Source organism: Anabrus simplex, chromosome 2 (genome assembly GCF_040414725.1).
Source record: "Anabrus simplex isolate iqAnaSimp1 chromosome 2, ASM4041472v1, whole genome shotgun sequence".
Lineage (NCBI taxonomy): Eukaryota > Metazoa > Arthropoda > Insecta > Orthoptera > Tettigoniidae > Anabrus > Anabrus simplex.
This window is the reverse complement of record NC_090266.1, coordinates 242,126,621-242,149,850: the sequence shown is the minus strand read 5'-3', so window position 1 is coordinate 242,149,850 and position 23,230 is coordinate 242,126,621. Positions and strand designations below refer to the sequence as shown.

The 23,230-nt window shown below is 41.3% G+C and overlaps 1 protein-coding gene across 1 annotated transcript in view; it reads left to right on the top strand.

The window, feature by feature from the left end:
* The first annotated feature begins 5,554 nt into the window (after positions 1-5,554).
* The window catches only part of Rpn1 (regulatory particle non-ATPase 1), a 232,069-nt gene continuing 214,393 nt past the window's right edge, over positions 5,555-23,230 (top strand). The window contains exons 1-2 of the mRNA XM_067140525.2: positions 5,555-5,715; positions 16,696-16,752. Of these exons, the coding sequence (XP_066996626.1) occupies positions 5,653-5,715; positions 16,696-16,752 (120 nt within the window). The 5' untranslated portion in view covers positions 5,555-5,652. The remainder of the gene's footprint in view (positions 5,716-16,695; positions 16,753-23,230) is intronic.

Below are 23,230 nucleotides of genomic sequence, written 5' to 3'. Positions count from 1 at the left end.
CAGTGTTGATTGATTGATTGATTGATTGATTGATTGATTGATTGATTGATTGATTGATTGATTGATTGATTGATTGATTGATTGATTGATTGATTGATCGATTGATTGAGCGCTGGAAAGCAATCAGCTGGCCGTTAGGATGGAAAGTTAACACGTGACTTATTTGAGTTGCGTGTGAATTCGTCGCTGTTTTACTCAATTTTTGACGTTGGCCGCATGTTTACATATATATATTAGACTGAGTGGTCATCGACTGAATTATTGACTGAAAAGTCCGTAAATAGTGAAGAAAAGGTAGTGTGAGCGTTTATTCGTGTGCGGCTATAGGTTAAGAAGATCGCTCTGCAATGTTTTAATTGCGTAGTTTCTTTCTTTCCTTTCTTTCTTTCTTTCTTTCTTAATCTGTTTATTGTCCAGGGTTGGCTTTTCCCTCGGACTTAGCGAAGGATCCCACCTCTACCGCCTCAAGGGCAGTGTCCTGGAGCTTCAGACATCGGATCGGGGGATACAACTGGGGAGAATGATCAGTACCTCGCCTCACCTGCTATACTGAACAGGGGCCTCCAATATTTGTGATTCCTTCTGACGAAGAAATAGTTAGATTATGGAAGAAGGCTTTTCCTAGAGATAATTTAATAGGTTTTTTCTATTTGTTCGGGGCGTAGACCCATGTGGATCTTTTGCCCCTACTGGCCACATATTGTATCAACCTGGGTGCAATTGGAAAGGCGGTAGTGTGGAATGTTGTGTGTGAGGAAAGGAACATTAAGGACGTCACAAACACCCAGTCCGCAGGCCAGGGATACTAATCATTAGTGTACCGGGCGGTACACCTCCACGCCGCTAATTCAAAATGTGCGCCAGTTGAAACTCCTCTGCTGGAGGAAGTCTGAACTTTATTGACGGTATTAATTTTCTACTTTCTCAGAAGATGTCACTACCTGGAAATTTTGGAGTTTTTGAACTGTGTCATTTTCGACGTATTTTGTTTTGCTTGTAGTAAGAAGTGTGAACTTTCTCTTCTAGAGGACACTACTGAAGATCAACAATAGTGCACCCTGGTGGGAAGTGAAAGAACTGGTTTTTTTGGAGAAAATGTAATTTCAAAAGTTTGTTCTTTGCTAAATTTCTTTCAGTCATTGGTTAAGTTGGCAATATTAACCCTTTCTTTCCCCTTGTTTTAAATCTAGCCAATCCCGAATTTCTTAACTTAATTTTCCACCAATAATGTGTTTCTTCTTCATATGGTGTAGGGGTTTTATTTATCCACCAATAAAGTGATTTTGGGAGGGTGTTCTCATTCCCCTAACGCCTCGAACCTTCCGCGACAGGATATAAACTGCTGATTTTAGGGTCTTCGGGTCACTTCTGTTCCATCTTTCAGTGTGTAAAGTACCTAGCAGGGGGCGGGAAGCGCCTCTTTCTTCGGCGGCGGTCAACAACCAGGTAATGGCCGATTAATTACTTCTTTTCTTGCTTGCTCAGCAGTTTAACTCTCGGGGCGGGTCCGAAGTTTTTCCATTATGTAACCTTCCTTAAAATGTAAAGAAACTTGTATCTATTCCATCTTTTAAACTGCATATCGGGATAGAGAGTGCTTAACCCTCTCGAGCTCCCAATCATATTGTTTTGAGGTGAACTTATTTTTCTCAACCTATTCTTCGTTAATGTAATGTAAATTGGTCTTCTCTAAGTCACCTCTGTAGTATGGGATTAGCCCTTGTATTAGCGGCCTAGAGCCCGATCATGTTTTAAACGAATGTATTAGGAGAGCAGATCGCCTCCTCCCAAATTGTTATTTTAGAGGCCATGTAATTTTCCTTTTTTTAATTAATAGGCCTCAGTAGGTTGGGTTTTTTACCCCTGTGTCTAGGTCCGTAGAGGACAACTTGAAGGTGGAGTTTGGTGGGGCCTTTGACAGGCTTAAAGTTGAGAGCCAGTGGCTCTTTTTTGAAAACTGAGTGTTGTATGCCTCGAGGAGGCTTTACTGTGTAATTTGGAGCAAGTGCTCCAGGGTTCGATTGGGGTCTTCTGCCCCGTTGTTGAAATTTGTATATCGTAAAGTTGGGCTAGTTGCTCAAGAATTGTGTTTTCAGGGCTCGAAGCCCAAATCCTGTAAATACTGTAATGGTACTTTGTTGCCTTGCTACTCCGTACCTGCCATTCTTGTTATTTCTGAATTTTGAAAAGAAAATATAACCTTGTTAAATTTTCAAACAATTTTACTTTAGTAGCTTGAGACCTGTTCACCACCCCGCACCTTCTTTCACCTCTAACTACCGCTAAAACACGGTAACAATTAGAATAAAAAACGCCTGACCCGGCCGGGAAGATTGAAAGGGATAGACAAGGAAGAGGGAAGGAAGCGGCCGTGGCCTTAAGTTAGGTACCATCCCGGCATTTGCCTGGAGGAGAAGTGGGAAACCACGGAAAACCACTTCCACTCCAATATTTGTGATTCCTTCTGACGAAGAAATAGTTAGATTATGGAAGAAGGCTATTCCTAGAGATAATTTAATAGGTTTTTTCTATTTGTTCGGGGAGTAGACCCATGTGGATCTTTTGCCCCTACTGGCAACATATTGTATCAACCTGCGTGCAGTTGGAAAGGTGGTAGTGTGGAATGTTGTGTGTGAGGAAAGGAACATTAAGGACGCCACAAACACCCAGTACGCAGGCCAGGGATATTAATCATTAAAATAAAAAAGCCTGACCCGGCCGGGAATCGAACCCGGGGCCGCCGGGTGACAGACCGACGCGTTGCCCCCCTACACAGCGCGGCCGGAGTAATTTAATAATTAATCACCATACAATTGTGTGTATCAACCGCTTTCCTGAAGACCAAATTCTGAAGGAAATAAGTGTGTCTCGTCTAGATGGTGAGTTCAAATTTCTTATTATGTCATAAACATGGGTAACATTATGTATATTTTATGTAATCAGACTTACGGTTTATTTCAATCCGGTGTATTTGTAAATTCTACTTTTTCTAGTTGCTTTACGTCGCACCGACACAGATAGGTCTTATGGCGACGATGGGACAGGGAAGAGCTAGGAGTGGAAAGGAAGCGGCCGTGGCCTTAATTAAGGTACAGCCCCAGCATTTGCCTGGTGTGAAAATGGGAAACCACGGAAGACCATTTTCAGGGCTGTCGACAGTGTGGTTCGAACCTACTATCTCCCGAATACTTGATACTGGCCGCACTTAAGCGACGGCAGCTATCGAGCTCGGTATTTGTAAATTCCAGTCGAATTTATTAATTTCAGAAATGTAATTTTTCCTATCAAACTTCATATCGTCCGCCTCTGTGGTGTAGTGGTTAGTGTGATTAGCTGCCACCCCCGGAGGCCCGGGTTCGATTCCCGGCTTTGCCACGAAATTTGAAAAGTGGTACGTGGGCTGGAACGGTGTCCACTCAGCCTCGGGAGGTCAACTGAGTTGAGGTGGGTTCGAATCCCACCTCAGCCATTCTGGAAGTAGTTTTCCGTGGTTTCCCACTTCTCCTCCAGGCAAATGCCGAGATGGTACCTAACTTATGGCCAAGGCCCCTTCCTTCCCTCTCCTTTCCAATCTTCCTATCCCCGGCCAAGGCCCCTGTTCAGCATAGCAGGTGAGGCCGCCTGGGCGAGGTACTGGTCATACTCCCCGGTTGTATCCCCCGACCAAGAGTCTGAAGCTCCAGGACACTGCCCTTGAGGCGGTAAGGTGGGGTCCCTCGCTGAGTCCGAGGGAAAAACCAACCCTGGAGGGTAAGCAGATTAAGAAAGAAAGAAATTTCATGAAATCAATCAATCAATCAATCAATACTGATCTGCATTTAGGGCAGTCGCCCAGGTGGCAGATTCCCTATCTGTTGCTTTCCTAGTCTCAAGCATAATATCTAACAAGCAGAGGCCAGACCCAGCGGTTAACCTGCTTCAATGTACCTGTGAGGGGACACTCAACTCGTGTATGAGGTCAAATGTCATGACACAGAATCCGCTTCGGACAAAGTAGGCTACAGGTGATAGAAATGTTGTGTAGTGCTCCTTGTAATTTTCGCCCAATACAGGTGATAGAACACTAAGAGGCGAACAAATTTTACTTAAACATGCCAGGTCCGCTACCTAATAATTTCTGAATAATTGATGAATCCGGAATTCCAATGCAACGCATATATAGGGGCTACTGGGCGTTACATCACAGATGTGAGTTCGAGTTTCGTCGCAGCTGTAATTCTTGTAAAAAGTAAATTCATATTTGAGGTAACGGGAAGATAAAAATGGGAAAAAATGTTACGCAAATTGCAGTTAACTGTAATTTTCTACCTCTAATTCATATAGACCTAAACGTTCTCACAGTTATTGCTTGATCTCTCTCTCTCTCTCTGTATATATTAATTTGAGGTAGAAAAATGAAGTTCACTGCAGTTTGCCTAATATTTTACTCGCGTTTTTACCTTCACGTTCCCTCAAATAATAATTAATGTGTATAAAAAGTATAGCTATGGCGAGAGTCGAACATACGTCGTCACATTCCGTAGAAAAGTACGCCAACCACTCAGCCACCGGTCCGCTTTACTTTGTTGTAGCTCTTCAAGGAAATACGCGTTGGATTGGAATCTGCGGATTCATAAATTTCTCGGGAATTATTAGGTTGTGGACATTTTAGTTCGCCTTTTAGTGTTCTATCACCACCACTTGGTCTGAAGCGGATCGTGCCTTACGACATTTGTCCTTAATTATTTCGAAAACGAAAGCGTATTAACCTAAACCCCCAACACGTACATTAATTAGCTCGTTGAAATCGATTGGACACAGGGTCTGACCTCTCCTTATAAAAACTATAAGCTACTGCTGCACTGGGGACACTGATGAGTTTCAATCTGATGGAAACTCTAACCTATTTTCTTCTTCTTATTCTACTTATCCTCCAGGTTTGGTTTTTCCCTCGGACTCGGCGAAGGATACCGCCTCAAGGGCAGTGTCCTGTAGCGTGAGACATTGGGTCGGGGTATACGACTGGGGAGGATGACCAGTACCTCGCTCAGGCGGCCTCACCTGCTATGCTGAACAGGGGCCTTGGTGGAGGATGGGAAGATTGGAAGAATATATATGTAAACACAATATTACTTACATTTTCTTGTCACGAGTTAAACGAAAGAAAGACCGCGCGTTCTTGTCTACTTCATAGTTGAGAGGAGATATCAAGGAATGATACGCGCTACTATTTAATTATGTCAACTCACTGAAAACGCATAAATAACACCAAGAACTACACCCACAAATACATGTGCTCTTATGTCAGAATCAGTAGTTCTCAGGTCCATCCGCTAGAGAGCTCTAATAGCTGTCCCTCGATATCTCGCTGAGTGTCGCGTATTGTCTCTACTGTTTTTTTTTTAGATAGTAACATTTCATTTCAATAAAACAAATAACACAATGCATGATTAATTTTTTATTCGTAGTATATCCACATTCACTTCATCTCCGTGATCGTCAGATTTTATGACTATTCTTTTGATACTAATATATTGGCAGACTTGTTAATACATATGAAGCTTTGACAAAGGAACTGAAATGGCCGTGACTGAATGACTGGCGTTTGCTTTCTGTAGCATAGGACATAACCTTTTACCTGTGTGTTCTCGTTTGTTACATTGAACTGCTATCATGAATGAAAACAAGAAAAATGATACAAAATCCAAGAAAACGGAGGAAGAGAGTACAGAATTGGTAAGCAGAATTGTATTGTTTGTTTTCTGATATATACGTTATGTATTAATTGTAAATATACCAACTGGACATTCGGCTGCAATAAGATTTTGCGAATTTGCGATTAATCGGTGAAAAATGATTGTAATGGAGTACATGTTTCATTGATGAATCTGTATCTAATTAACACAACATCATAAAACTACTTGAAGCTCGGAAATTTCTCATTTATCTTGCGAGTTGATTCCTTTGTAATTAGGGATGCGTGTGGTTTGATAAGTAATTATTGCATTCTTCAGTGTAGAAATGAAATGGCGTATGTCTTTTAGTACCGGGAGTGTTCGAGGACATGTTTGGAACGCCAGGTGCAGTTCTTTTGATTTGACGGCCGTAGGCGACCTGCCCGCCTTTGCTGGCGGGACGTAGTGTTTACAGTGCACTCTGTCTTCTGGTATAGGCTAGAGTAATTTTGTTACTTTCCTTGACCTGTCTGTCTTATCCTTGGCTTTGAATATTTGAAAGTGACTTGAGTTATCAATGCTAGTAATGCCATTCCTTATGTAGCCAGTCCCCGGTATGAATGATGTGAAAATGTTGCTCATAGGGTCGGATGATGCATGCATTTCAGTGGGCTTGGCAGACTGATATGTAATAGCAACTTGTGGCTCGGTGGGGAAAGCAACGGGAAACTACCTCACTCCTCATTTCTCTAGTATGCCTCTTCAGTGATGCCTAGGCCATCTATGACAGCTGATGGCAGAGCTGTTGAGGATCCAACCAGCCTTAGGGCTGAGGACCGAACATGCAGGCGACCTGCGCGTCGTCATGATGAAATGATGAAGAAGACGACATCTACACCCAGCCCCTGTGCCAGCGGAATTAACCATTGATGGTTAAAATTCCTGACCCTGCCGGGAATTGAACCTGGGACTCTTGTGACCAAAGGCCCGCCATAGAGCCGAACTTTATTATTATTATTATTATTATTATTATTATTATTATTATTATTATTATTATTATCATCATCATCATCATCTGTTTACCCTCCAGGTTCGGTTTTCCCCTCGGACTTAGCGAGGGATCCCACCTCTACCGCCTCAAGGGCAGTGTCCTGGAGCTTCAGACTCTTGGTTGGGGGATACAACCGGGGAGTATGACCAGTACCTCGCCCAGGCGGCCTCACCTGCTATGCTGAACAGGGGCCCTGTGGAGGGATGGGAAGATTGGAAGGGATAGGCAAGGAAGAGGGAAGGAAGCGGCCATGGCCTGGAGGAGAAGTGGGAAACCACGGAAAACCACTTCCAGGATGGCTGAGGTGGGAATCGAACCCACCTCTACTCATTTGACCTCCCGAGGCTGAGTGGACCCCGTTCCAGCCCTCGTACCACTTTTCAAATTTCGTGGCAGAGCCGGGAATCAAACCCGGGCCTCCGGGGGTGGCAGCTAATCACGCTAACCACTACACCACAGAGGCGGACTATTATTATTATATGGAATTAAACATAATAATGTCATTGTTTTTACATCCCACTAACTACATTTGACGATTTTTGGGGGCTCATAGGTGCTGGAATTTTATCACGCAAGAGTTCTTTTACGTACCAGTAAATCTATCGACACAAGGATGACGTATCTGAGCACCTTCAAATACCACCAGGATCAAACCTCTCAAGTTGGTGTCAAAAGGCCAATGCTTCAACCATCTGAGCCTCTCATTAAAAAAATTTTTTTACAAGTAGCTTTACATTGCACCGACACACATAGGTCTTACGGCGATGACGGGGCAGGAAAGGGCTAGGAATGGAAAGAAAGTAGCCTTGGGCTTAATTAAGGTACAGCCCCAGCATTTGCCTGGTGTGAAATTGGGAAACCACGGAAAACCATCTTCAGGACTGCCAACAGTGGGGTTCGAACCCGCCATCTCCCAAATACTGGATACTGGCTGTACATAAGCGACTACAAGTATTAAGCTGTCTGAGCCACTCAGCCCGACATGGAATTAGATGACATTGTTTTAATACATATTTTTGTAGTTGTAGGTACCATATTTCCATTGCATTGCCTTCACCTATCAGTAAACATAAATTACAACATAAATTACAGAATTTATGTTGTTTTCACTCTACCAGTGGGTGTGATTGTACTGACACTACTTCATAGATTTATTTAAAGACAAGTGTTGCCTGATAACTTATTGTTTATCAGCAGAAGGAACTCGTACATTATGTTGCACCTTCATACCTACACTAGACATGAACTGAAGCGTTGGGACGATGGCACCTTTGAGCTAGATGCTTGTCACTTCTAGCATACATCCTATCATTTGAGAGTTGGGGACTTTCTTAGGAGTAGAATTGATGTTTGTAGACAGAATTTGTTTCTGTCCATTTCATGTTTCAGTAGATACGTTGCTTCATCTAGCTTTTAATGCAGGTGTGAGGAAGGTAATGTTGTTTGCTTTCATTTCCAAATCAAATCAAAATATTGCTTGATTCCTGTACAAGGGTCTAGCATGCAGTTGAGTTATTGGACACGTTGGATATTGAGGATATGTGAACAGTTTGGAGTATCATGTATGTATGTACGTAGAGATGTGGAGAGTTCTCATTCTGAAGACTGGTTTTGTTGAACATAATTTGTTTCTTTGCGTTCTTTTGCATTGTATCACTGTAGGGGGGGGGGGAGGTTTGGGACACAAGCGTTATTTTGGATTTGGTGTGCAGTTGGATGTTCTTTCCACTTAGAGATATCACTAGGACACGCTTTTCTTTCATGTAATACGGTAGCACTTAGTAACTTATGTACTATGCATATTTTACATTTTTTCACTTTCAGAAGTAATATTTTGGTTGTGATTATAAGTCATTGTTGAGTCTTAGTTCTAAAGGTATGTATTTTATATTATGCACAAGGATGACTTTTTATTTATGATTAAATATAACTTAACCACATACCAAGCAAGTTGGCCGTGCGATTAGGGTCTCTCAACTGTGAGCTTGCATTCGGGAGATAGTGGGTTTGAATTCCTTTTTTGGCAGCCCTGAAGATGGTTTTGTGTAGTTTCCCATTTTGATGATGATGCTTGTTGTTTAAAGGGGCCTAACATAAAAGGTCATCGGTCCCAGTTTCCTATTTTTCCACCTTAATCAAGGCCATGGCCGCATCCTTCCCTCTCTTAGCCCTTTGCTATCCCATTGTTGCCAAAAGACGTGTCTGTGCAACGCTAAACAAATGGTAAAAACTTAACTTCATGATCATCTTTTACATCTCTGACAGTTTTTTTTTTCTTTCTTTCTTTCTTTTGGCATGTGTTGGAGGAATGAGTCATGTTCCAAACCAACTGCAGTGATTTAATGTAAAGTGTGTCTTTGTTTAAATTTTAAGCTAAGATTCAGATTTTAAGTGAGGTGTTTATATGCCCAGAATTTGGTCTACGGTACATCAGATTATAGATGACTCTAGATCATTTCAAAGCATGCCACAAGAAATTTATACTGCAAAGTTATCTAATAATCTTTACTAGCTTGGCATGTGATTGCATTCAGTTGATTAAGGTCTAGAAGATAACAGTGATTTGCAAAATTTATGTTAGCAGTAGTCAATAGGTTGCATAATCGTACATCATGACAGAGCACTTAAGCCACGGAATGGACATACATCACCCACTATGGTTGGGGATGCAGACGCAGAATACACCCCAGTATCCTCTGCCTGTCGTGAGAGGCGACTAAAAGGGGCCCCACAGGCTTTCATCTTGGGATCGTGGGATGGCGACCATTGGGACCCTTAACTGAGTTCAGGCATTGCTTCCACTCACTTTGGCCAGGTTCCTCACTTTCATCTATCCTGTCTGACCTCTCGTGGTCACCTCTTGTTCTTTTTCTGGCCCTGACTGTTAGAGCATTCAAGGTCTAGGGAGTCTTTCATTTTTACTCCGTTCATAGCCCTTGTCTTTTCTTCATTTTCTGAAGTGTCAGATCCCTTCCATTTTCTCTCTCTGACCCCTGTGGGTGGGGGACACATGACGAAAACACCCACAGTATCCCCTGCCAGTTGTAACAGGTGGCTAAAAGGAGCGACCAAGGGATGGTGAAATTAGAACCATGAGACCACTTGTTATTAGTACCACCATGTGAGGAACACCATGGATCTATGTTACCTAGGAGCAGTACCATTTTGTGCGGAACACCGCGGGTCTGGGCGTTGCATGTGATTAATACCATCGTGTACCTCGGCGGTGGGGCAGCGGGCGTGCGGCTGTAAAGACTAGCATCTAGCAGGAATGTGTGCCAAGCGCTGCGCTCGAATGGGTTGGTTCCACTGTGTTCAGAATGGGTCTGCGTTACCTATGAGTGGTAGTATCCTTATGTGAGGGACAGCATGGGTCTGTGTTGCCTGTGGATGGTACCATAATGTGTGATACACTGTGGGTCTATATTGCCTATGATTAGTACCACTATGTGAGGAACACAATAGATCTAGCCAGCGCCCGTGATTAATCCCAGTATGTGAGGAACACCATGTGTCTGCTTTGCTTGTGAGTTGTACCTTGTACGTGCCCTTATGTGAGGAACACCATGGGTCTGTGTTACCTGTGAATGGTGCCATTATGCGTGACATACCATGGTCTACATTACCTGTGATTAGTACCACCGTGTGAGGAACTCCATGAGCCTATGTTACCTGCGGTTAGTACCACTATAGGAGGAACACAATGGTTCTGCTTTACCAGTGATTAGTACTATTGTAAGGGGCCAGTGACCTGGATTTTGGACCCCCTAAGAATACAAGCATCATCCCAGAAAAACAACGCATTGTGAATTGGATCCACTGATTGTTTTGGATTGGTCATTTTGAAACATTGTTTGTAGATCCTAGTCAGTAGATACATTTTAAAGTTTTAATTATAGTTTCATTTCATTGCAGCTTGTACCATTAGAGGCCAATGACCTAGCTTTTAGGCCCCTTAAACAACAAACATCATCATCATGGACACACATCAGTGATCTCAGTAGGATGCAGGAGCTGAACATCTTCCCACTTAACATCATATTAACATCACCTTTGATTAATTCTGATGATTGATGGATTAAGTTTGACAGCGTTACCCTATTTGTAATCATTTCAACCTCCTGCACAAAGATATTTGTCCATACTGTGATGGAGGTGCTAGACAAGAAAATTCAGCATGTGGAAGAAAATGGGTGAGAACATTGCTTCTTTTACACTCCAGACAAGTAATCCATTGAGGAATCAGCCTTACTCAAGGAAAGAAAGAAATTATAAATACCAAAAATGATTCTAAGAAATATCTGAAATCTGACAGTGATAAATTCAGTTCTGAAGAGGCAGAATATATTGGTCTCTTAGATGATAACCATTTTGAAGTAGAGGATGTAGATGAATGTTGGGTATAACAGCAAAGATTTTGAAATTAGTGACTTAGGGCTTGTTGGATTTCAGGGTAAAAGGTCTCTTATTATGTTGGCAGGGTGGAAGATGTAGAAAATGATTGAGCTGTAAATGATGATGAGGAAAAAAATACTAGACTTGAAGGAATTAATATATCCAGAAATAGTTATGTCAGTAGTGCACCAGTGATTGATGTAATTCTTAAGTTGCTACCACCAGCTAAAAGCATAGATTCTCAAAGAACCAGGTATGTATACTCATCTGGAGTGAGCTTTTGTATGTTTAATGACGTCCATTAGTTGATGTCCCGAAGTTCCTACACCCTGTCCCTTACCCCTTACTCTGTGGGAGGAATGGGACAGCAAACACTAGGGGAGAACATGCTAATTTAAAGAAATTTTTGTGTCAGGTAATTCTTACTCTGCAGGAAGTGAAGAAAGTGAAGTTTAAATTGTAATACAAATAAATCTACATTCTGTTTATTTTCTTTGATGTACACAGTATTCCAAAAGACGTTACAATTCTACCCACTCTCCCATATTCCGATCTGTCATGAAAACAAGAAAAATTATACAAAATCCAAGAAAACAGGAGGGGAGAGTGTTGAAATGGTAAGCGGAATGCCATTCTATGATTAGAGTATGATAAGTTGTACTGTTGTGGATTCAGGTTTTCTGTAGCTTTGAGATGTATTAAGGACTTACTTCCCATTGGAGAAATTCTTTCTGATAATGTATCTGTGTTTTTTCCTTTCCTGATAATATGAATTGGGCTAGGTGATTTTTTTATTTATATTTTTATAAACATTTGTTAGGTTTCTTAAACAGTATGTGGCATGGAGTTATAGTTATGCTTTGTTGTGAGTTTACCAAGCATGGTGGCAACGCGATATGGGTCACGTAGCTATTAGTTTACGTTTGGGAGATAGTGGGTTCGAACCCCACTGTTTGCAGCGCTGAAGATTGTTTTCCATTGTTTCCCGTTTTCACACCAAGCTGCACAGTAATGAAGGCCACGGACACATCCTCCTCACTCCTAGCCCTTTCCTTTCCCAGTGTTGCCATAAGACATGTGTCAGTGCAATGTAAAGCAAATTGGAAAAAAAAAATCTATCTTCAATGGGGAAATCACATTAACGAGGTGGTAAATAAAGATCACAGATCTTTTTATATGGTTATGAGGTTACTAGGTGTTGTAATAAGGATGTGTAAAGCAGGGGTGTCACTGATAAGACCCCAATTAAAGTATGGTTTCAGTGTATGTGACCCTCATCAGGATTATTTTATTCAGGAACTGTAAAGATCCCAAAGGAAAGCTTGTTAAGAAGAAAGCCATACTTTCCAATGTCGACTCGATTAAATGTAACTAAAATATACCTGTAAAATAATACTGTTAAACAAGGAATAAAAATATACACTATTAAACAAAGAATGACATGTTTTTTCCTTAAAAGATCACCAGATTCTATCAAATCACACTTATTATTATTTATGTTTATTTCTGTCCAAACACCTAGTAATTTGAAATTTGGAACTTACCTTAACCCGCGAGTGGTCGCTGTATTCGATTTTCTCTCACATTATTTTGTGTTGTGAGTTTACCTCTCAGTGATGCAAGGTAGGTGGCTGTTCCCTCTTCTAGCTGAGTTGATAACTGTTGTGAGTAAGGTGATTCACATTTGAAGGGTAAGCATCCCCTCCTCTTGTCGGAACAACGATTCGTATGAGTTTGTGCGCCCTGTGTGAGAGTTTCTCTCATCGCGCGACCAGTGGCGTTGGTGTTATGTTGAAGTCGAGAGGGGGAACTTATCCTGATGTAAGCAGTAGTATTTGATTAAGTCACATGCGAAACGTTCTCCATTTCCAGTTACTGATAAATGAGTCTTCAAAAATTATGAGACGAGGAAGAGTGCTGTTACAAACTCCAGCTAACTCAAATGTTACGAGAGAAGACCTATTGTACTTTAATCTTGCATTCGTATTGCGTCTGTCAGAAAGTTCTAAATTAATAACAATGTTATTGGTCTTACGTCCCAGTAAATACTTTTTACAGTTTTCGCAGATGCTGAGGTGCCGGAATGTTGTCCCACAGGAGATCTGTTATTTTTTTTTACTTTTTTTTTTTTTTTTTTTTTTTTTTTTTTACATGGTGATGTATCTGAGCACCTTCATATACCACCGGACTGAGCCAGGATTGAACCTGCCAACTTGGGCTCAGAAAACCAGCACCTTAACCATCTGAGCCATTCAGCTTGACACTCTTGTGAATATTACGTACTGACATGTGACTGAACTAATTACTAATTTCCATTGAATAGTAATTTATTTCTGCAATATACAGCTAATCATTTCATTTAAAAAAAATCTAAAATGTATAACACAGACTTTGCATCTCATTTCAGTAATTCATTTCACTCTTATGTGTGGAAGATATATTTATTTTAAATGAAGTTTAATGTGAGAGAAAGTCTCACGTGCAACCACTCGTGTTGCATTACGGCTAGCGACCACTCGTGGGTTAATGAAATCCTGCTTGGTCTCCACTCAAGCGTACAATGTGAGGTGTTTGAAAAACCGTTGCTCTTTCATTCGCTGGAATCCAACTGGCTGTCAGTCCGTTAACCTTCATTTACATCACTTCCCCACCCTGGTCGGGTCAATGACATGCTGCACTTCCCTTTCACATATTTTACCCCTAGTGTTCCCTTAGTATTATTATAATTGTTGTTGGTGTTGTTTTTATTATTATTATTTTGGCTCCATGCCTAAATGGTTGGCGTGCTGGCCTTTGGTCACAGGGGTCCCGGGTGGGTGTATGTGTCGTCCTCATCATCATTTCATCCTCATCACGACACCTACGTGCATCAAATCAAAGAACTGCACCTGGTGAGCCGAAGTCGTCGGACATCTCCTGGCACTAAATGCTGTACGCCATTTCATTTCATTATTATTATTATTATTATTATTATTATTATTATTATTATATCTCGTGTTATAGTTCTTTTTTCAGAATATGTGAGTTTAAAGATCTGTGTATCATACTGGTAATATTTTTATTACTACTACATTTTCTTTAGCCGGGCTGAGTGACTCAGACGGTTGAGGCACTGGCCTTCTGACCCCAACTTGACAGGTTTGATCCTGGCTCAGTCCGCTGGTAAGGTCAACCTCTTGTCGGTAGATTGTGGCACGTAAAAGAACTCCTGCATGACTAAATTCTGGCACCTCGGCGTTTCCGAAAACCGTAAAGGTAGTTAGTCAGACGTAAAGCCAATAACAGTATTATTACTTTTTCTTTAAATTAGACAGTTCTTGTAATGATACAGATGTTGACTCCCATAAGGAATGGTGTTCAGGAACCCACCACAACCCCCCCCTCCCCCCGCTCAGAAATACATCTACTTTTGTAACTTAATGAAGAGCGGTACACACCATTTTCTGGTGCCATGGTGCATTGGCGCTGCTGGTGGCTCCAAGTGGCCTACACGGTATGCACTAGTCAGGGTCTTGGTGTCTGTGCTATGTACCAACTGATGAGCCCAGCATAGCACACGGGGGCGAAACACTGGCAACCAGGAATGAGTTAGCTAGAAAATTTATTATAATGTCCAATAAATGAAGATTTATGTTGGTATTATCAGTTCTTGTAGGATATTATTAATTTTAGTGATAAGATTGTCTTGAGTGGCAAAATTCAGATAGTTTACTGCAGGTAAGAATATCCTAACTCACATTCCAGACCTTAAGTTACAGATTACCTCCTGTGGGATTCATTAAGTGCTAATGGAAAAAATATAAATGTTGTCCAGATGTTAAGTAGGGTGATTAAGGTTTTTTTTTTTTTTTAAATTGTATGGTAATTTTCAAAAATTATGTAAGGGTTCTTAATGAGCATTTAATGGTCTACCTATTAGACTTTCATTAGATACCAGTAATACATAGACTGGGTAAAAATGGGCATCTCACTACCGTAGGTTTCTAACATTATAAGGAAGTAGAAATTAATGAAATCTTACTTGGAATGAGTGTTGGAGAGACGTGTTCGTTGTGGTGTCCAGGAACCCACCATACCACCCCCAGAAGTACATTTACTTTTGTAACCTAATGAAGAGCAGTACACACCATTTTCCGTTGTTGAAATAGCTACTTTCATTCCTACTGGCCAACTTAAAATGGGATGTGATGTCATTCCGTCATTCATGATAATTAGATTCCGTTATCAACCCCGGCAGAATAAAAACACAAATAGAACATGTAAAGGAAACAATGCTGTATACAGAACAGCAATAATATTAGATCAAGCTTACCTTAATGTAGTGGTGGGTACAGGGCTGCCGCAGCCTTAAGGAATTAGTTTATCCTGGCGTTTAAGGGGAAGGAGCTCTTAACATAATTGAAGAGGCTTTATCGATGGCCACAACGGGTACTGTCCGCACGACAAGAAAAAAGTTGTAATTCACCTTACCACTACTAGCCCACATAGAATGCGCTGCTATTGCCCTAATCCTACCCTAACCAGTGCAGACCAATGGTGTACATAGGAAACTAGAGGTCTTAGGCAACTTTACAGCTCTAACCTGAGGGCTTACGCTTCTCCCAATATCACTAGTCTTGTCTAGGCACTACCCTAACCTATCCAGACCAGTGGTCTTGTCCAGCACCTACCGTAACCAATCCAGAGCAATAACATGTACTCTTCGCACGGCAAGAAAAAATTTCATTCACGGCAAGAAAAAATTTCATTCACCTCTCCACCACTAGCCCCTTAGTTCCTAAGTAGACAGGTTGGCAGCCTTGTGCACCTTCCCACCACATCTTCTGCGAAAAGTAAACAAAGGACAGTCATTCCGCATGTATTTGTATGTGGTGAAAGTTTGGTATTGAGGGAGCAAGTATTGGATTTCCCTCATGTTTGGGTTAAAGCGTGTTATGTCTACCTTGAGTGCATTGAAAGGACCATTAAGTACATAGCTCACCTTTCAATACCATACAGTATGTTACCTGAACAATGAATTTCTTTTTTGTTTCCATCAAAATACTAATACAAGTACAGATTAGATGTACTGTAGAAGCCAACTCAAGACTACATAAAATTGATCAAGAGTCAACCTTACGATTTATCAGCATATCAACTGATCTCTTGCTAAGGTGCAAGCAAGCTTAAGCACACCATTAATAATACAGTTTGTCCTTTGTAGTTGTATGTATGTATGTATGTATGTATGAGCATGATTAAATTGTTTTTAACATTAGCGATATTTGTCTTTTGTCTTTATGCTGTATAACATAAGTGAACATTGTTAAATTGTTTTTCTGTACCGTGTATGATGCTTCACCTTTAGTTTCATCCCTCTGATATACTTGGTGTTATGGTGGGACTGGAAATTGTCAAAGCATGGGAGGTGATACTTCATGAGAAAAGGGTTGGGAAACTCAGATCTAGAATGTATAATTTTAGTGCTTGTCAATTTGTGTTCTGAGCTCTTCATTTTTTGTCAGTATTCCTTGTGTGATGTCGGTAGTTTACATACTGCTTATTATTTTATTCCATTCTCCTTGGTTTTTATTAATGGAATTTATATCTTTCCAGTCAGAAGAGGACAGGTTGCTGCAAGAGGAGCTCAATCTTCTTGTGGAGCGCTTACTGGTGAGTGCCTATTTAGATGCAATGTTTTTAGGCAATGGAATGATTAATAACTGAAACACACTTGGAATTTCATTATGGTCTGTATTGACAATGGATCACTGTCAAAGAGTAGAGAAGATTAATGTTGGTTTTATTAATGTTGGTACTAGCTTCGAACTTGTTATATTAGGTCATCTTCAGCCATGATCAAAATTGGAAATAGCATGCATATATATGAATACCAATAAAATATTACAATGATATGTTTAATATGTATTACATTATGTTGAGAACACCCATAAGCTCTGTCCAAACTGATGTTGTTATACACATGTCTGAAGTCCAATGGGGTAATGATATCTTGTCTTCATTGGTAAGTAAGGTCTTAAAACAGTGTGGATGAAATGTCAGACTACACATTTAAAAATATGGAATTAAATAACTCTTGAGTTGATCTTGGAGCTGATAATTCCATCTTTTGTGTGTATTGTGGACCCATTTGATTCACAAATTGTGCCTTAACAAATAGAATATACAAATAACATTTTATATAGCATTAGACATTCACAACTTGAATAAGTGGCCTTTCCATCCAATTAAATGATCATCAGTGTGAAGTGAATGTCCCCGTGCTCCTCGTAGTTTATGCCACAGACACGGATGGATCATCCAAGAACATTGATGTTGCAGCAATAGTCGGGTCTGTCGACAAGAAGTCATTGTTACGTGGTTGTGCTTTCTACATATGCCATCAACACACAAAATTTGTGTAGTAGCTTAGCTTTTGAAGAACACTCGTTAAGAAGAACAGCACAGGAGAACATTAATTTACGGGTCGAAACTTGCTACTCAGTTAGCAACGCATACATGGGGGATTTAATCTTTCAGCCATGCTGTTCAAGAACTTTAGAGCATGTACACTGTTATTCTTATGCCTCATTGACTTTCTAGGGTTAAACCTTCATTGATCATTCTAACCTAGGCAATTGCATTCATAAGTCTCTATTCCCAGGTATAAAATTTATGAGCCATTTTCCATAAGTCAAACTTGCGCATGCCTTCCAATATTCCAACTTTTCTGTTAAAATCCTGTGAATAGTGCTTTGGGAAATCTCAGGAACCAAAATACAGAGATCATCCAGAGTGGTCCGCCAATCTTCACGCATCGTTTGCTCAGCCTTCGTGACTGTCTCGTCAGAAATGGATGATCTCCCACTCCTTGGTTCGTCATGAATTTCAGTACGACTGGCTGTAACTCTCTACCGCATTTGCAAACATTTTTAATGTCCATGCCTTTTGAGTAAAATGAAACAATGAATAACTGTGTGAACTTCGCACTTGGTGGTGGCGTCTAACAGGAGCTCCATTCTCAAGGGCTGCCAAGACGGAGTGTTCCAGGTAGGCGCGCGCATGCTTATTTGGGAGTGCAGGGAAACACTCATCACAGCAGTGTGGCCAAAAGCTGCACAAATTTTTTTTGTGTTTATAAATGGTTAATATATGGTTCATGTTTGTGGGTTACTGTAGTCACGTCCTAGTTCGTGAACCATGGGCAACGGCTGAGTGGCCTAGTAAGTGGTCCTGAGAGTCGGGATACCAGTTGCTATGGAATGGGAGTGGGCATCTCGGACATATTCTGAGTCGTGGCCCTCCTTGTGCTCAGGCGGCTAGGACTACACAATTCACCGGTGGTCCATAACCCGTTAGAGGAGAGATCCTCACTTGGACTATGTACAAGTAGGGCAGCATCCTGCTTCATGAATTTACCGAGCTCAGAACACTTTAAGCAAGCCTCGGACCTATGGGAGTAATGGAGTCCCACTCCCATTTGACAGGCGAGGGACTCCTTGGAAACAACTTGGCGAACGAAATGGAATTCGATGGGAAGCTATCAATATTAATGGGGCTTATGGAAGAAAGAAGGTAGAACTTGCTGAGTCAGCAAAGAGGATGCATCTGGATGTGCTAGGAGTAAGTGATATTCGGGTAAGGGGAGATAAGGAGGAAGAGATAGGAGATTATAAAGTGTACTTGACGGGTGTTAGAAACGGAAGGGCAGAGTCTGGGGTAGGGCTCTTTATCAGGAATACCATTGCACGCAACATAGTTTCTGTTAGGCACGTAAGTGAGCGAATGATGTGGGTAGATTTGTCAGTGGGAGGAATTAAGACAAGAATTGTGTCCGTGTATTCACCATGTGAGGGTGCAGATGAGGATGAAGTTGACAAGTTTTATGAAGCATTGAGTGACATCGTGGTCAGGGTCAACAGCAAGGATAGAAGAGTGCTAATGGGCGATTTCAATGCGAGAGTTGGGAATAGAACTGAAGGATACGAAAGGGTGATTGGTAAATGTGGGGAAGATATGGAAGCTAATGGGAATGCGAAGCGTTTGCTGGACTTCTGTGCTAGTATGGGTTTAGCTGTTACGAATACATTCTTCAAGCATAAGGCTATTCACCGCTACACATGGGAGGCTAGGGGACCAGATCCATAATAGACTATATCTTTGAATTCAGGAAATCTTTTAGGAATGTACGAGTTTTTCGGGGATTTTTCGATGATACAGAGCATTATCTGATCTGTAGTGAACTAAGTATCTCTAGGCCTAGGGTAGAGAAAGTGAAATCTGTCTGCAGACGAATAAGGGTAGAAAATCTCCAGGACGAGGAAATTAGACAGAAGTACATGGATATGATTAGTGAGAAGTTTCGAACAGTAGACAGTAAGCAGGTTCAGGATATAGAAAGTGAATGGGTGGCATACAGGGATGCTGTAGTAGAAACAGCAAGGGAATGCCTAGGAACAACTGTGTGTAAAGATGGGAAAAGGCGAACATCTTGGTGGAATGATGAAGTGAGAGCAGCCTGTAAACGTAAAAAGAAGGCTTACCAGAAATGGCTCCAAACAAGGGCCGAGGGAGACAGGGATTTGTACGTAGATGAAAGAAACAGAGCGAAACAAATAGTTGTTGAATCCAAAAAGAAGTCATGGGAAGATTTTGGTAATAACCTGGAAAGGCTAGGTCAAGCAGCAGGGAAACCTTTCTGGACAGTAATAAAGAATCTTAGGAAGGGAGGGAAAAAGGAAATGAACAGTGTTTTGAGTAATTCAGGTGAACTCATAACAGATCCCAGGGAATCACTGGAGAGGTGGAGGGAATATTTTGAACATCTTCTCAATGTAAAAGGAAATCATCATGGTGGTGTTGCAAACAGTCAAGCTCATGGGGAGGAGGAAAATGATGTTGGTGAAATTATGCTTGAGGAAGTGGAAAGGATAGTAAATAAACTCCATTTTCATAAGGCAGCAGGAATAGATGAAATTAGACCTGAAATGGTGAAGTATAGTGGGGAGGCAGGGATGAAATGGCTTCATAGTCAAATTAGCGTGGAGTGTTGGTAAGGTACCTTCAGATTGGACAAAAGCAGTAATTGCACCTATCTGTAAGCAAGGGAACAGGAAGGATTGCAACAACTATCGAGGTATCTCATTGATTAGTATACCAGGCAAAGTATTCACAGGCATCTTGGAAGAGAGGGTGCGATCAGTCGTTGAGAGGAAGTTGGATGAAAACGAGTGTGGTTTCAGACCACAGAGAGGCTGTCAGGATCAGATTTTCAGTATGCGCCAGGTAATTGAAAAATGCTACGAGAGGAATAGGCAGTTGTGTTTATGTTTCGTAGATCTAGAGAAAGCATATGACAGGGTACCGAGGGAAAAGATGTTCGCTATACTGGGGGACTATGGAATTAAAGGTAGATTATTAAAATCATTCAAAGGCATTTATGTTGACAATTGGGCTTCAGTGAGAATTGATGGTAGAATGAGTTCTTGGTTCAGGGTACTTACAGGAGTTAGACAAGGCTGTAATCTTTCACCTTTGCTGTTTGTAGTTTACATGGATCATATGCTGAAAGGTATAAAATGGCAGGGAGGGATTCAGTTAGGTGGAAATGTAGTAAGCAGCCTGACCTATGCTGACGACTTGGTCTTAATGGCAGACTGTGCCGAAAGCCTGCAGTCTAACATCTTGGAACTTGAAAATAGGTGCAATGAGTATGGTATGAAAATTAGCCTCTTGAAGACTAAATTGATGTCAGTAGGTAAGAAATCCAACAGAATTGAATGTCAGATTGGTGATACAAAGCTAGAACAGGTCGATAATTTCAAGTATTTAGGTTGTGTGTTTTCCCAGGATGGTAATATAGTAAGTGAGATTGAATCAAGGTGTAGTAAAGCTAATGCAGTGAGCTCGCAGTTGCGATCAGCAGTATTCTGTAAGAAGGAAGTCAGCTCCCAGACGAAACTATCTTTACATCGGTCTGTTTTCAGACCAACTTTGCTTTATGGGAGCGAAAGCTGGGTGGACTCACAGGATATCTTATTCATAAGTTAGAAGTAACAGACATGAAAGTAGCAAGAATGATTGGTGGTACAAACAGGTGGGAACAATGGCAGGAGGGAACTCGGAATGAGGAGATAAAGGCTAATTTAGGAATGAACTCGATGGATGAAGCTGTACGCATAAACCGGCTTCGGTGGTGGGGTCATGTGAGGTGAATGGAAGAGGATAGGTTACCTAGGAGAATAATGGACTCTGTTATGGAGGGTAAGAGAAGTAGAGGGAGACAAAGACGACGATGGTTAGACTCTGTTTCTAACGATTTAAAGATAAGAGGTATAGAACTAAATGAGGCCACAACACTAGTTGCAAATCGAGGATTGTGGCGACGTTTAGTAAATTCTCAGAGGCTTGCAGACTGGACGCTGAAAGGCATAACAGTCTATAATGATAATGTATGTGACCGAGCTCGATAGCTGTAATCGCTTAAGTGCGGCCAGTATCCAGTATTCGGGAGATAGTAGGTTCGAGCCCCACTGTCGGCAGCCCTGAAAATGGTTTTCCGTGGTTTCCCATTTTCACACCAGGCAAATGCTGGGGCTGTACCTTAATTAAGGCCACGGCCGCTTCCTTCCTACTCCTAGCCATTTCCTGTCCCATCGTCGCCATAAGACCTATCTGTGTCGGTGCAACGTAAAGCAACTAGAAAAAAAAAAAGATAATGTATGTGTGTAATGTTATAAAAAATAGGAGACCTTATTTTTGGGATTACCCTCGTACGTAAAGCACTCTGCAGTCCTGATTTTATCAAGCCTTGTTCATCATGCTCTGGACTAATCTCACCACGTACTCAGTTGTGTACATAGAAATAGTTGCTGAATTGAGAGAGAGTTTACCAAGATTTTGAAAACTGGAAGAGGGAGAGAGATGGGAGCACATATTGTATACAAAGTTTTACACAGTTTGTGTAATTTTCTGTATGTATATTGAGTACTCAGCCTGACAGCTCGGTGATCAGCAGTTAAAGATGGTGTAGGCGTTCTGGGGAAATAATGAGTGAGGTAGTGTAGTTCCCACTGAGCTCGATAGATGCAGTTGCTTAAGTGCGGCGAGTATCCAGTATTTGGGAGATAGTGGGTTCGAACCCCACTGTCGGCAGCCCTGAAGATGGTTTTCTGTGGTTTCCCGTTTTTACATCAGGCTGTATCTTAATTAAGGCCATGGCCGCTTCCGTCCTATTCCTAGGCCTTTCCTATCCCATTGTCGCCGTAAGTCCTATCTGTGTCGGTGTGACATAAAGCAAATAGCAAAAAAAAAAGAAAAAAATGTGTAGTTCCCTTTGCCTTCCTCGCTCAGCCAGAAGTTGCTATTAGTTATCAGTTTGCCAAGCCCACTGAAGTTCACGAACCGACCAACCCTATGAACAACATTTTCGTACCCTTCATAACGGAGTGGCAGTATAAGGAATGGCTTACTAGCATCGCTCATACCTCTGTATTTTTTTTTTTTCCTAGAGGCCAAAAGAAAAATAACATGTTCATTTAATAGTCCTACCCTGTACTGGGTACAGTAGCATTGCTAAGTTTTAATATCTCCAGGGGTTACACATGTTGAACCATTCTGTTCTTCCATAATACACATCTGATTTTCAGTTGAGCCTTTTATTTTCCCTGAAGCACTTGAGATTTAATTTGGGTCATTAAGACCAGCGCAGTTAGAACGTGACATTTCTTCACCTTTCTTATACAAATTAAATATGTAAGCAGTTTTCTACTCCAGGGATATCTTCACCAGTATGAAAGCATGTAGACATATTGACAAATAGCTGAAATAATAGATACTTGCAATACTTGAACAGTTCAATGAGAAGTCTTTTTGAACTTGGGATCTGAGCAGATCCACTTTCATGTTCACCAATGTGGCCACGATTCGAATCTCCTATGATCATGATGTCATGTCATGAAAAATTACAAACTCACTTGCTTTACTTTCATGCTCATCAACACGTTGAATGCCAAAACCAAAATTCCTGGGATTGTCGTGTGGTATCATGAGCTAGTAGCTTCGAATTACTGCCTGGTGCTACAGTAAAATGTTCAGAGGAATTTCCTCATTTTGTCCAGCCTTATGTCCACCCATTCATTAAGCCGGCTTG